Genomic DNA, 14771 nt, shown 5'->3' on the forward strand with positions numbered 1-14771 from the left:
AAGTTCTAACACAAACATTAATTTATTAGGATAACTTAAATTAATATCACATAGAATTAAAAGAGGTCATAGAAGTAATCGAGGCCTTGCCCTAGCTCCCAGACGGCGACTCCGGTGCCGTACTCGCGCGCTAGATCAAGCCGTTTTTGTATAGAATATAAAGTGGGGAAAAATATCTTCTTTGAACCCTGGGATGTCCTGTAAATGAAGAATAAGTTTTTGCAATACACTTCTATATTTTCTTATCTTTGTGCTTCGATTCACCGGCCAGGTAATCGGGAAAGTTAGGCGTGTACGTAATAATAAATATCAATTTGAGCTTTACGCATATTTATATAAAGTTGATTCTTCAATGGATGCACCGTCTAACTGTCTCGATCGCTTGGCAGGTAGAATGTTCTACCAAGGTTTTTTTTAACTTCTTAAATTATATATAATAACTTCGAAAATGTGTATCGTAGGAGAGGTAGGTATAGGACCAGTTTTCAATTTGCCTCAAATACCTACTTAACAATGTCAACCAGTTATCTTACTATAAGTTATGTTATTCACTACTTTGAATGAATCTTTTAACTCAAGAATAATTAACGACAAGAATGTTGTAAGAACTTAAAACTAGTTTTATTTTCAGATACATTACTTTTGTTCAAATTTGTATAGTGGCATGGTAGTAACAGAATGCGAATTTAAAGCAAGGTAAGACTTCTGTTTGTTTCACACAGGTAAACTTAAGCCTAGAAAAAAAATGGAAAAAGAAATCTTACCGGATTTCCACATAATTCTCAGCAGTGTTATTGTTATATGATAGCGCCTGATTGCTCTTAGCGTTCTTCAGGAGCTCTATATACTCGGTGCCTACAATCGGCCCACCCCCATTGGCCGTATACGAGTTTCCATAGAAGTTCAAACCCAATAGGATTTTGGAACGTTTGGAGGGATTTTCGTCATCATCTATTAGTTTTTCTACGCAAAGTCTCATCCAATAGAGAGGTGCATTGGGGCCTAGAAAAAAAACATGAGCAATGTCTTTAGTCAGAATTTTTGTAAAGTTCTGTACTTAAAATAACAAAGACACTTCTTTACATTGTTTCGTCATTTTACTCTGTTTTTCTGAGTATTTGTTGTGACCAACATACAAAGTTTTATTTAGCATTCTATTTTTACCCGACTGCCCAAAGGAGGGTTATATTTTCGTAATATAAAGCAAATCAATATACAGGTTGTTTTTTTTTTCGACTGGATGGCAAACAACCAAGTGGGTCTCCGGATGGTAAGAGATCACCACCGCCCATTAACATCTGCAACACCAGGGGTATTGCAGATGCGTTGCTAACCTAGAGGCCTAAGATGGGATACCTCAAGTGTCAGTAATTTCACCAGCTATCTTACTCTCCATGCCAAAACACAACAGTGCAAGCACTGCTGCTTCACGGCAGGATTAGCGAGCAAGATGGTGGTAGCAATCCGGGCAGACCTTGCACAAGGTCCTACCACCTTATTTACCTTTTTTCCTTTTTTTTACCTTTATTATATTTTATGAGTAGTTTTATACACAATGTATATTTATATTATTTTGTCATCATGATTGTTAAAGATCAAGGTTAGAGTTAGATATTATAAAGGGGAAATTATATAATAAAATATTTTTTTATATAATAAAATAGATATACTTTAGTGGTAATGTAGAATGTAGATATGCTTCATTTTACTTTGACAGTAAAAAAACCTTGAAAGAATGTGTTACCTGGTTTCTGTGGATTAGAAAAGTCATAAGTCATTACTGAAACAGCTTCAACATATGGGTAGATATCGTTGAAAGCCTGAATGAAGAACTCATCAGTCGGATAGCCTCTGAAGGGAGGATAAACTAGGATTAAACTGAAGTCATCTTCACTCATTTCTAGACCTGAAATTAGAATTTTCAATAAGTCAGTGGCATCATTGTCATTCATGATTAAGGTAAGGATTAAGCATACATAACTGTTTTCATCACACTTGCTCATAAGCAGTGTCCTATCATAAAGAATAACTTGATTGCAGCCACCTAAATAAAACCCAAGAATCTTTTTTGCATATTACATATTCTGTTGTGACTTGTATCCCATTGGTTAAAATCACCCTAGTTGCTCAACAAGTCGTCAAAATTACCCCAATCATGACCTAGAAAAGATGCAATAAAAGCTAAAATGAATTACAAACTAACCAGAGCGCATAACACTTACCAAATTGTTGTATAAACTTAACAGACCGGTCAGCATACTTCCCGATCTGCGATAGCATTTCTAGCACTACACCATCAAACTTCCACTGTTTGCAAGCCTTCTTCACTTCTTCAATGAGAGCTTTCTGTTCAGAGACAGATGAGGGCTCCGTGAAAAATGCCTTGAGATCAGACAACTGCCAGTTGTCAAAAAGGATTCTTGGAAGAACTGTAAGCATTTAACAGAATAATTATGTGTGCATCCCAAAATTCCCATGAGATCAGCTAGGCATATTTGGTAAGGATTTCTTACCCAAAGTTAATAAGGACAGTTTGATTTTTGGGAATTCTTATGGGTTATTTGGTTAAATCCTGGCATTTCAATCAAAATGCTAGACTTAGGGGCTGTTTCACCATCCATTGATTAGTGTTAACTGACGGTTAAATGTGATGCCGTCTCTATTTGTTTTGTTTCAATATATGGAGACAGCGTCACATTTAACCATCAGTTAACACTAATCAATGGATGGTGAAACAGCCCCTAAGTCTTGGCAAGATGTGGGGTGGCTGCCTGACCTAGTTCTGCCAATCTGCCAGCCAACTAACCACTACTTAGGGACTGTTTCACCATCCATTAAGGAATGGTTTATGCAAGCAAAGCCACAGGTAAAGGTTTATTAACTTAATAATTGTATGAACAAGTTTGAGATGAGTTAATTTAGTATTTCTGCTGTATAATTAGAGAACTGTACTTACTCTTCAAATTATTATCAGATCCCTTCTGGCGCAAGGACTTCATCCAAGCATGGTCCACATCATGCAGCCCTGATATGATGTAAATATTAGGACTCTGTCTTTTAATCTGGAGCCACACTGGAGAAACATAGTTAAACTTTGGGGCCCATGTCTTTGCCACATCATAACCTTTGTTATTCCACTAAAAAAAATCAACAGCCACACATAATTTTTAAACTTAATAACTTCGAACAATGTACAAGTGGTAAACAAGCTTGATGTTGTATTATGGATATAAAACAGTTATTTTATCATTGATCAATTTCAAAACATGGCACAAAACAAACAGTTTCGTTAGAGACAAAGTGATTGTTGATACAATTTGTTTATTGTTTTCATGACAAACTTGACATAGAAACGCAAGACACAACACAAGATCCACACTGAATGTGGTAAACTTTCTAGAAACAATTCAAAGAGAACAATAAATGATGTCCGCCGTAAAATAAATAATGTATACGTACCGGCGTAACGTAGCCAAGGACAGCGTTTTCAAATTTTCTTTTAGATACGTCCTGGTGATACGTGGCATGGTATTTAATAATATCCTTTACGAAAGGTGCTTCATTCACCAATTTCCTATCCAAAACATTGTGCTTCCTTGGACCTTCTTGCGCTTTCACGCCTTTCTGCCCTTTCTTATCCGACGGCGGTGATAGTGTGGCGAAACTAACGTTAAGCAGAATTAAAACGTGCAGAATCGTGTAAATACATCTCATTTTCTTAGTTTGTTATCACACGTCGTGTGAAACAGAATAATATCACGGTAAATAGTTATATATCGCAAATTTATCTTCAACTTCAACTTTTTTGTTTAGTGGCAATCGGTCGCTTTTGGTTAGCGTCCATTACTGCCAATGACACCTGACAGCAGCAAAGTGTATATTGTGTCAGACCGGTTGGATAAGATTTCTAAACGGGGGTTGTGGAAGCGAGTTTGTTGCGTACCTGCAATAGACATACACAAAACATAGGGACAGCACAAAACATAGAAGACAGTACAAAACATTTAGACATTACAGATCGGATCAAAGGGAGCGACAAAAGCGAAAAAGCACCTATAGTTTTATTTTTTCTTTAGTTATATAATTAATTAACATGTTAAGGATTTTCTTGTTGGAGGAGGCATGAAGTAGGAGGGTTTTGAGGTTGGTGGGTTTGGGAATACAGGGGGAAGGATGTTGTAAAGGGGAACAGTTCTCATGGGGCAGTTTAACAGAATGTGGTCGGCGGTACCCTCCTCCAAGCCGCATGGACAGAGGGGGGATTGAACAATACCCCATCTATACAGGCGGGATGGAGCACAAGTATGTCCGATACGTAATCTGCAGATGACAGAGGTTGTCTGTTTGTTCGCTTGACGAAACCGGAAAAACCAAGGCTTAGGGGGATGTTTGGTTGAATATCCCCGTAATGACGGCCTTTGACCAGTAAGGAGCACTCATAATGACGGAGCCAAAGAGAGGTGAGATCGGATTTGGCAGCAGAGAAGAGGTCATAGAAATAGCAGTGGGAGTGATCCAAGCTGCCGATCTCTATGGCCTCCTTAGCATATGCGTCAGCGACCTCGTTTCCCCGGATCCCAGAATGACTGGGAATCCAGGCCAACGAGATCTCAAGGTTGCGGAGATGGGCTTCGAATAGGGATTGCCTGATGAGTAGCACTAAAGGATAGTTAATTTTGGCAGAGAAAGGATTGGCCGTGATGGATTGTAAACCGCTAAGAGAGTCCGTAAAAATTATCGAGTTGCTAATACCATGAGCATTAATGTATTTAACGGCTTCCAGAATAGCGACTAGCTCACCGGTAAAGACTGACGTGTGAGGTGGGCACTTAAAGCTCAGGATAACTGAATCTTTCGGGATCCAGACTGCCGAACCCACAGCGCCGCCAACCATAAGCCTGGAGGCATCTGTGAATAACAAAGACCAGCCTTGCCAGGAGTTTTCGATGTTGTGTAGAAAAGAACTGTTAGCTCCGGGCTGGTTCTTTGTTATTCCGAAGTTAAGGATGATGTTGGGTTGAAAGATTAGAGCATCGTAACTGTGAGCAAAAAGGGGGAGAAGGGAGCATGTGAAAGAGGGGTCTGGGAGGTTATTGAATTTGCGGAAGCTATTGATAAGACATGGCGGGTTTTTGTTGAACCAGAATCCACTGTCAGTAATTAAATCCGATAGTTCTTGCAGCTTAGGTAAGAGGGGGTGGTCGTCCAGAAGGGAAAGTCTGAGGAAGAAACGATCAGCCAGGTATTGACGTCGGAGGTAAAGGGGGGGGTCAGTTGCTTCTACTTGAAGGGCATTGGTCGGGGAGGATTTCATGGCTCCCAGGATAACCCGGAGGGACTGGTACTGGATTTTGTCCAGTTTACCTAAGGCCACCTTGTTACAAGGTTCTAAGATAAAGGAGCCATAATCAAGGACGCTGCGTACTATGGCATTATAGAGGAGTTTCTGGGAATAGGGGTGGGCACCCCACCACACACCCGAAAGACAACGCAGAATGTTGATGTTTGATTGGCACTTTTTAACTGTGGAATCAATATGGGGGCAACCGGAAAGCCGAGAGTCAAGCGTAACGCCTAGAAATTTGACTTGTTTACTGACAGGGATTAGTTGATTATTGAAGGCGACTTCCACAGGGGGGAACGACCTTTTCCTAGTAAAAGGAACCACGCTACATTTGGAAACTGAAAGGGAAAGACCATGGACAGCAAGCCATTCACCCAGGTAGAATAGGGCTTGGTTCAAGTTGCAGGTGGCTACTTCGACGGAATGGGACGATGCGTACAAAGCTATGTCGTCTGCGTATTGCAGTATGTTGCAGAACGGTGAAACAGCCTCGTCAAGGTCGTGGGTGTACAAGCTGTAGAGCAAGGGACTTAATACGGATCCTTGTGGAAGACCTTGCCAGATTAGCCTCGGAGTGGAATGGGAACCATTATGTCTCACCTCGATGGATCGTTCCATTAGGAAGTTGCATATGAAATGCGTCAGCTTCTGCGGCAGACTCAGCTTAGATAGTTTATCTCTGAGTAAGGAGAGTATGACACTATCATACGCGGATGATACGTCCAAGAATACGCCAACAAGGAACTCGTTCCTTGAGAGGGAGATCCTGATGTCAGTTGTTAAAATCGAGAGACTATCCATGGTGCCCATTCCTCTCCGAAAACCAAACTGGCTTTTGGACAGTATTTTATTTGATTCTACGAACCACTCCAGGCGTTTCTTAATCATGTGCTCTAGGATTTTGAGAAGGCAGGATGATAAGGCGATTGGACGGTGGGAGGAAGGAAGGAGGGGATCTTTCCCTTGTTTATGTAGAGGGATGATAATTTGTTTTTTCCAAGCCTCTGGAACGAAACCCAGGTCGAGGAAATGGTTTAAAAGGTCTAGAAAGTATTTTTTGGTAACCTGGCCAGATTTGGCAAGAAAAGCGTACGGGATACTATCTGGACCAGGAGCCGAGTTCTTGAGGTGGTCTAACGATGCCAAAAGTTCTAACCACGAAAACGGTTGGTCGAGATTATTATGAGGGCAATTCAAAGGATAGGGGGAAGGGAGGGAGTTAACATGGGGGACAGTGGGGGGGAGACAGGGTGTCTATAAATGCCGTGAGCCAAACTGAGGAGTCGTTACTAGGCGCATCTCGGGCTATGAATGAACCTCTAAAACGTTTTATGGCTTTCCATAGAACAGTTGATGGAGTGCGGGGCGAGATACTTTGGCAGAAGTTTATCCATCCAAATTTCTTTTTTTTTTGAACAAACGTTTCGCCTGAGCCGCGGTCTTTTTGAATGCGAGAAAGTTATCCAGGGACATGTTTCCACAATACGCTTTCTCGGCCTCGTTCCTTAGGCGAATCATGTCCGTACATTCAGAGTCCCACCAAGGTGGGGAGGACCTAGCCTTATAACGTTTTTTAGGCGGAATATTTTTGTCAGCTGCAACTATGAAGGCCTCGATCAGGTTGTCATGACAAATACAGGCGTTTTCTGGTAAGACAATGGGCATCTTGCTGACTGCTGCATCCAAGTCCGCCGCGAACTGGTCCCAATCAGCCTTGGACAGGTGGTACCTATTAGAATTTGGGGGAGTACTGGGTTGGGAAAAGGATGTAGGGAAGGATATTAAGATTGGAAGGTGATCACTACCGTGGGAATCCTGGAGCACAGACCACGAGAGAAGGGTGCCAAAATGTGGAGAGCACAGGGAAAGATCGACGGCACTAGAGTTCAGGCCTGGTGCCGTTCTGCGCGTCGGAGAACCATCATTGAGTAGGCAGATGTTTTTGTCCTCCATCAGGTCAACGAGATCACAGGCTAAGGCGTCGTAATCGGCGCTTCCCCACATGAGATGATGACAGTTAAAGTCACCTAAAATGAGGAATGGGCCGGAAGGGCGGAAAATATGTGCTCGAGGTCTGAGATATTAATGGAGAGCGGATCGTAAATATAGATCGAAAGAACGGTAAAGTCCATGATCTTGGCGGCGACTGCATTAATGCCGTAAGGGATAGGGGGAAGAGTTATACGATTATACGTGACAGAAGATTTGATGAGAAGGGCGGCTCCTGCGTAGCCATCATCTCTGTCATGTCGGAGGCACGAGAAGCCAGGCACCCGGAACCGGGCTCCCGGAACCAACCAGGTCTCCGATATGGCAAAGACAGTAGGGTCATACGAGGATACCATTTGCAAAATTTCGTGTTTTTTAGGGCGGAGACTGTGACTGTTCCACTGGATGAGATGGAACATTTACAACTTGGAGAAATTGTGAAAGTTTGTTGGCGACGTTGGGCGGTAGGGGGAAATCATCCATTTTGCTGAACATATTGATCAGCAAGGATAGAAGGACGTCCAGCAGGTTATCGTTGGGGGGGGACTGAAAGGGGGAGGAGGGCGGGGAGCCTGGGGGCCGGAGGGCGGCACCATTCCTCGGAGGAGGGGGGTTGCGGTCTCTAATTAGGGCTTCGTGAGCGGCACGGTCATATCCTTGTGATAGAGGACGATGGGGGGACCTTGGTATGTAGACCGTTTTCCTGTAACTTTGGGATGGACTTTGAGTGTGGGTGGGGAAGGCAGAGTGTTGGGTTTGAGGCATAGGATCAGTTTGGGAATAGGGGGGGCTCTGAGCCGCGTCTGCGTAGGATCTCTTAACAGGGGGGAACCTTTCGCAAGCCTGAGAGTAAGAGATGTTGTCGTCAGACATTGCTGCTTTGATAGCCTGTTGACGAGTGTGTTCTGGACAGGTCTTGTGTGTAGCAAAGTGCCTGCCTGAGCAGAACAGACAAAACGCTAAGTCTTCCTGCACAGTACATGTTTTGCCTGTATGCTCTTGGCCACATTTGAAGCATTTTGGTTTTGATCGACATTGATCCGCTACGTGTCCGAATTTACAGCAGCTGTGGCACTGTATTGTGGGCAAAAGATACTTTTCTACTACTAACGATGTGTAACAGCAGAAAATTCTGGCTGGCAAAACTTGTCCGCTAAAAGTTATCACCACAGTACCTGTAGGGATCCACTCAATGCCGTCGGGTTTGTGTACTTTTCGGTTAAGTCGCCTGGCTTTAAGGATGCCCCCACAGCCAGAAGGAAGCTCCACATCATTGACAAAAGCATCCAGCGCTAGGTCCGTGGGTACTCCCTGACAATACCCATGCGTGTGATATTAAATGTTGGGATGGTAGCCTCGAAATTTTTAGATGCGAGTAGTGGGTCCGATAAAAAGGTATTAGCTGCCTCTGCGGAGTTAAACTCTACACTAACACGGTTTCTACCTACTTTTTTGATACCATCTCGCGCTATGTTCTGTACACGCGAGTTTACCATCACTTGTCCAAATTTGATAGGATTTAGGGTAGTACCAGCGGAGGGATCTGATTCTGACTTGGATACATGGACAAGGAAAGGACCTCCGTCGTTTGACGTGTATTTACGTCCATTTTTTAGGTCCGGATGTTCGTAAAGGTGGGCTATGGAGTCGGAAGGAGCCCTGGTCCCCAACTTAGTTGGGGGCTGGGATCCATCCAGCACCGTAGCCCTCCTTTTTGCCCCCAGTAGAGTTATTTCGGCGTCCATCGACACCTCCGATTGGCTGTCTTGCGACAAGTTCATCGGTGCGCCGATGGAAACCGGTTCCCTAACAGAGGTTATGTCTGGAGGTTTTGGGGGGATATGCGACATTGCGGGTTAGCAGCGTACGAGTATTTGTTAAAACACTTACTGAACGACGATACTGGTGGGTCACACAACAAAACACGTAAAAAATAGCACTAGGCCACAAAATTTCGTAGGTCCGACACAAACACGTGCTGTCACCAAGGAAGCCAAGTGGTCAGTCCATTGTCTGTCTCTCTGTCACGTGCAAATTTATCGACTGGCAAAAAACAATGAGCGAACAATGCATTTGCCGGCCGCACCGCACCACAGATTAAGCAGATGGTTTTCTTACGTCAAAGTAAACGTCAATCAATTCAGTACGGTCCAAATAGTAGCGAGCACGTATCGGTTCAGCACATAATATAATATCATGAAAGCTGATTAGAAATTAATTTACTCTATATGTAGGTACATGTTTCGTCTTCTAACGTATCAGTCTATAAGTCTCTCAAAGGGCCGGCAACGCACCTGTGACACCCTCGTGTTGGCAGGTGTCCATGGGCGGCGGTGATTGCTTTCCATCAGGTGACACGCATGCTCGTTTCCCTCTTATAAAAAAAAACATAATGAAAACGTTTAAGTCGTAGTAACTCCAAAAATGTGGGCATTTGAATTTTTTTGAATTTTGAATTTGAATTTTGAACTTTCGAACCGCACCTATGACTCAGGGTAGAAAACATAGTTTTAGTAAATTTAGTATACCTAATTTATTCTCAAACACATCATATCACCAGCATTTTTTACTAAACAACAATTAGCAATATGAGCTTTTATTAATTCCAGCTTTAGCATGAGATTTAAGTACATTACCTACCTACTTACTTATGTGGCATGTTTTTATTCATCGAATTTCAGTTTAATTTTAAATTAAATCTTGCAAGCAAACGAGCAAAGATACCACTAAGTGAACCTAATTGAACCCATGAAGACCTTCTGCCTATTAGGCCCAAAGCAAAAGAATACCTACCTACCTACACCTACTCAAGACACCACACGTTTTTTTTCTAGGTCCATATTTACTTACGTAATAAATATGCGAATTTATTCAACCTGCAAACTTTTACCTTCCTCCTTCTTCAACTTAACTTTACTGCAACGAGTTGTTACCGAGCTATAATCATTATCGTTCCGACTTACCGGACGACTTCATTGGTGGTGGTATCCAGTAAAAGAAAGTAAGTTGACGTACGATAATGAGTTTGTTGATAACTCAGTGTTTCTGCGGGACCGAGCTTGCAACATGCGACACCTCTCACGTTGTATCGCGATTTTATTCACGTGTGCGATTTTAGGTAGTCTCCTAATTAATTACTAATAAAATACGTACCTACTTACTAAAAATGATAGTCAATAACTCAGACAAACAAAAAACAATCCTTTAAATATTCAGTCCGCTCTATTAATTAGCAAAATGTGTTTTGTTTAAAGTTTGTGAAGTTTTTGTTTCGTTACAGAAGTGCAAGGAAAACATGTGAACAAAAGAAGCTCTGGAAATTAAAGTGTCCCGAAACTGAAGATTTTACAGGTGTTCATAGCTTTTTTAAATACTTTTGTAATAACTAAAGAAAACTAATGTCCTCGTGATTTTTTATTTCTTTTAACTTTAAGTAAACTCCACTGTTGATACAAATTTCTTGTAAGACTCGGTTGGACAGTCGGCCCGTTAAAATGGTAACCAAGTTGGAATGTTGTCACTGTAGCTGTAGACATTTATGAGGGTTACTAATGTTTTGGCGAAAATTATTTAGCAAATTATTAACTCCCAACTATTTATCCCATTTACTTTTATTCAGGCAAAATTTAATTTCCCAACTTAACATTCCGCACTGATATCATTTCCCAACTAATGATTTGATAAATGATTATTATGCAAATTATTACCTGGGATTTTTTTAAGATGTCATTTGTGTTTTCGTCAAATGCGTTGATTGGCATTCCTTAATTTAGCAAGCAAACAAGCAAGCAAGCCATTCATATTTTCCATTCTGTTACAAAAAAAAACCTAACATCGAAGGCTAAGGCGGAAGCTACGCTACGCTTCGCTCCCGCCTTAGCCTTCTGAACCTAACCTATCCAAATCGCTTCTGCCTAGTCTAGTCTTGTTCGCTCGCTTCGCTCGCTCACCGCCACATAATTTAACATTTATTCATTTTATTATATATCATAACTGATATACCTACCTTATGTATAAAAATTAGCCAAATGTTATATGACTATTTGTTATTTGCCTTAGCCAATCATTTGCTACATAATTGTTTGCCACATAAAAGTGTGATGAAGTAAAATTTTGCAATATAAAAATGTTGCGAAATAAGAAAAATGCGAAGTAAAGTTATGCCAAGGATTGGTTTGCCAAATGAAACTTCGGCGAAAGGTTGGCTGCTAAGTGAAATTTGGCGAAACATATTTCGCCGAAAAGGCAGTATGTACACCATTTATGAGTCCACATAATATTTTAAAAGTTGATTAAGGGCCACTAATGCCTAATTAAGTCGAAACGTTTAAGGTGTTATTTTTTTTTGGCCCATTCCTACTATAACTTCTTATTTGTTATTTCGATGGATTCCTTATAAATATTTGTAAAAGTTAAATAGTTAGAAAACAATTAAATATAACAGTGGCTTAATTTGTTTGCTTGAAAGTGAAACTTTAATACTTAATCGATGGGTGGTCAGAAGGTGGTCAGTGAGCGAAGAAAGCTCAACTCAGCGCATATAATGGGTGACAATTTTTACCGTTCGAATAGAAATCATTATGTCATTGCTCAGTATCAGCTAAGGTGAAATCGCTCTTAATAAACTGGTCGAAATTTAACTGCTTAGTCATCAAATCACTCTTAAACAATTTATATACGATACATATAGGTACCTCTACCTACCACCGTGGTGATCGCTATTTAAGTATCGATTAGTTAGGGCCGAAATTCCAATCCTCAGATTGAATAAAGTATCTATGTAGTAGCTTCCACCTATTTTTGACTCTTATATTCACTATTTGTCGGACCCTAACTGATTGCTCCTCATCTCATCTCTTGCTTTTTATAGCGGCAACACTTCTTATTGTTATTTTTACTAATTATGTGTCATTGCTGTTATAAATAAATTATTTTCTTTCTTTCTTTCTTTCTTTCATCCACTCAAAGGTTGACTGGTAAAAATCCCTTAAAGGGATAAGTCCGCCTTCGTACAAGTATCTCAAATTTCAATAAAGAGTTTACATACATACATAGGTACACATACTATTTTTTCATAGATCTGAATTGATTAGCAGGAAATTAGAATCAGTAAGTAATTATTTTATATCCATCAAATAACTACTTAAGTGATCTAGAATAAGGGGCTGTTTCACCATCCATTGATTAGTGTTAACTAACGGTTAAATGTGATACCGTCTCTATTTATTTTGTTCGAATAGACGGAGACGGCATCACATTTAACCGTCAGTTACACTAATCAATGGATGGTAAAACAGCCCTAAGTATTTACAAACAAAAACTTGGCACTCTTTTCCTTATAAAAAGCTTTATGTAGATAGGAGGTATACTATATTATGTCATATTATATCAAGTGCTGTAAAGAATGTGTCCTATAATTTCTATAATGTAACTGCTGCTCTAACTGTGCTGTAATAGTTTGTTATATCTGTTGCTCTTTGATCTTTGTTATGGATTCCTATTCCTATTTATATAAAGTTGGCTGTCTAAGACTGGAGCCATCTCTGCTATACGTAATGCTTCGGGTTACGTACCTATAACTATAGTGGTTGGTTATAATGAAACATCATACGACTACTGCGGTCAAAGGTCATCGTAGGTGCAGCCGTAACCGTTTGGTAACCTTTAGGAATTTCAATCTTGTAACTTAGCAAAATAGACGGTTAAACGGTTTAAAACTGTGTGAGATTTCAATGTCTAACTCTACTTGTAGGTAAATCTTCATTTAAGTTCTAAGAGGGAATTCTAGCAAACACTCAACTCAGCGATATTACTTCGGGCCTTATAGAATTGTCTAAATTATCTTCGATATTTTTAGATAGAAGCTAGCTGAGTAGAGTACTTAGGTATTGCTTATGTAGTTACAGTGCGAGTTTGTGCGTTTGTGTGGATTAGTCCTTTCCTTAGGTTCTGTTAACAGTCTGACACTGGCTGATGCTCTATTTATTTTTACATTTTTAGCTTAATGTAATGGAATATATGGTCATCTTACTTCCTTACAAATTGCACCGATTACATTTCCCTGGTCGTTGCCCGTCCGACTTTCGCCGCAACCTTGACTGACGCTACCGTCCGCCGCGTCCACGTTTCCGCCAACTTTCGCTCTTCATCAATATTTATGGTGACCGTGAACTTATATAACGTAGACCTTTATTCAATGATTATCTGGGCTTGTCCGGATCGAAGGACCATCTTCTTTCGAATGTTATATTCTTTCAAAATAGCCTCTGTGGCCACCAGTAGTGTAGATAGATCATTTACGTTAGGCAAATAAAGTGGGAGACGCGTGAGCTAGAAATGTATGTCCGTATGTCGCTGATAGATAAGATAATGTAGTAAACACCTTTGAAGACATCACTATTGTCACGTAAAAAATATATACAGTAGCGTTACGTTCTGCTTAATTGATACAATCATCATAAAACTCAGGCTGAATAATAAATGTATGTTGTCAGGGACCCAGACCGCACAGAAGAAGCAACATGGAGGAGCGACGAGTGTGCCAAATACTACCTTTGCTTGACAGCGAAGTATTCGAGTTCCACTGCTCTCAGGGCCTGCTCTTCGATGTCAATCGTCAGCTGTGTGACCTGGCGCAGAACGTGCACAACTGTGATGTGACCACAGGTTAAAAATAATAATATAAGTACAGCAGAGCTCAAAATATGCAACGCAGGACGTCGAGGAAACGGCGGGGTCTCATCTACCTACCGACTGACTTGCGGGCATGTGGTGTATCATCCTTTAATTTAGAGTCATTAAGGTAGTCCATCGATTTGGTGTGTAAATTGTATTTGGTTTGGTACACAGATATTTAATTATTATGATAACAAAGGAGTCCGAAAGCACTGTCGTGTCTACACAATAATTTTGCGTTGAGCGAGATATCTCTAGCGTTCGACTGAATAATAACTAGATAATATTACTAAACATAAAACTCTCATGAGGCTTGATTTATTAACTCATATTTCACACTGTTCCGATCTTTTCAGAAGATCTATTATTAAAGCGTAATCGGAACTAGGTAAGTAAGTAGTCGGACGTTTACTGACATAAAAACGTGAATTGAACCATGTCAATTATTAGTTTATGAATAAGAACTGCTGTAATCTAGATACTTGACTTGACCGCATATTAACTATCTTTACATGTTATCCAGAGACTTTTGTCCGCGACCGTTACTGGAAAAAGCGTCGTGTGCTAACGAGACTCACCTCGCCTGTGCAAACGGAAACTGCGTCCCTGCCGAGTACTTTGCGACGGTTCCAACGACTGCACTGATTCCTCAGATGAAGTAACTACTTACATACTTAAATTAGATACGAAATAGAGAGAACCCTGTCCTGAGGCCACAGTTTTCGATAGTGGCACACATTTCGAACACGCAAACGGCAACTGC

At 40.8% G+C, this 14771-nt stretch overlaps 2 protein-coding genes and 1 pseudogene across 2 annotated transcripts; all 3 read right to left on the reverse strand.

Moving 5' to 3' along the window:
* Positions 1-25: 25 nt before the first annotated feature.
* LOC141441285 (chitinase domain-containing protein 1-like) lies at positions 26-9341 on the reverse strand. The gene is made up of 7 exons (XM_074105962.1): positions 9224-9341; positions 3460-3943; positions 2957-3137; positions 2223-2429; positions 1745-1906; positions 765-1002; positions 26-198 (listed from the first exon to the last, which is right to left on the reverse strand). Exons 2-7 carry the CDS (start codon positions 3712-3714, stop codon positions 57-59), a joined length of 1185 nt encoding a protein of 394 aa, XP_073962063.1. The 5' UTR covers positions 3715-3943; positions 9224-9341; the 3' UTR covers positions 26-56.
* On the reverse strand, positions 4208-7348 carry LOC141441233 (uncharacterized). The gene is made up of 2 exons (XM_074105903.1): positions 6766-7348; positions 4208-6495 (listed from the first exon to the last, which is right to left on the reverse strand). Exons 1-2 carry the CDS (start codon positions 7346-7348, stop codon positions 4208-4210), a joined length of 2871 nt encoding a protein of 956 aa, XP_073962004.1.
* A 4540-nt stretch (positions 9342-13881) lies between the features above and the next one.
* LOC141441234 (protein brunelleschi-like) overlaps positions 13882-14771 on the reverse strand; it is a 16511-nt pseudogene continuing 15621 nt past the window's right edge.

The sequence above is a fragment of the Choristoneura fumiferana genome, chromosome 23 (genome assembly GCF_025370935.1).
Source record: "Choristoneura fumiferana chromosome 23, NRCan_CFum_1, whole genome shotgun sequence".
NCBI classification, from domain to species: Eukaryota; Metazoa; Arthropoda; class Insecta; order Lepidoptera; family Tortricidae; genus Choristoneura; species Choristoneura fumiferana.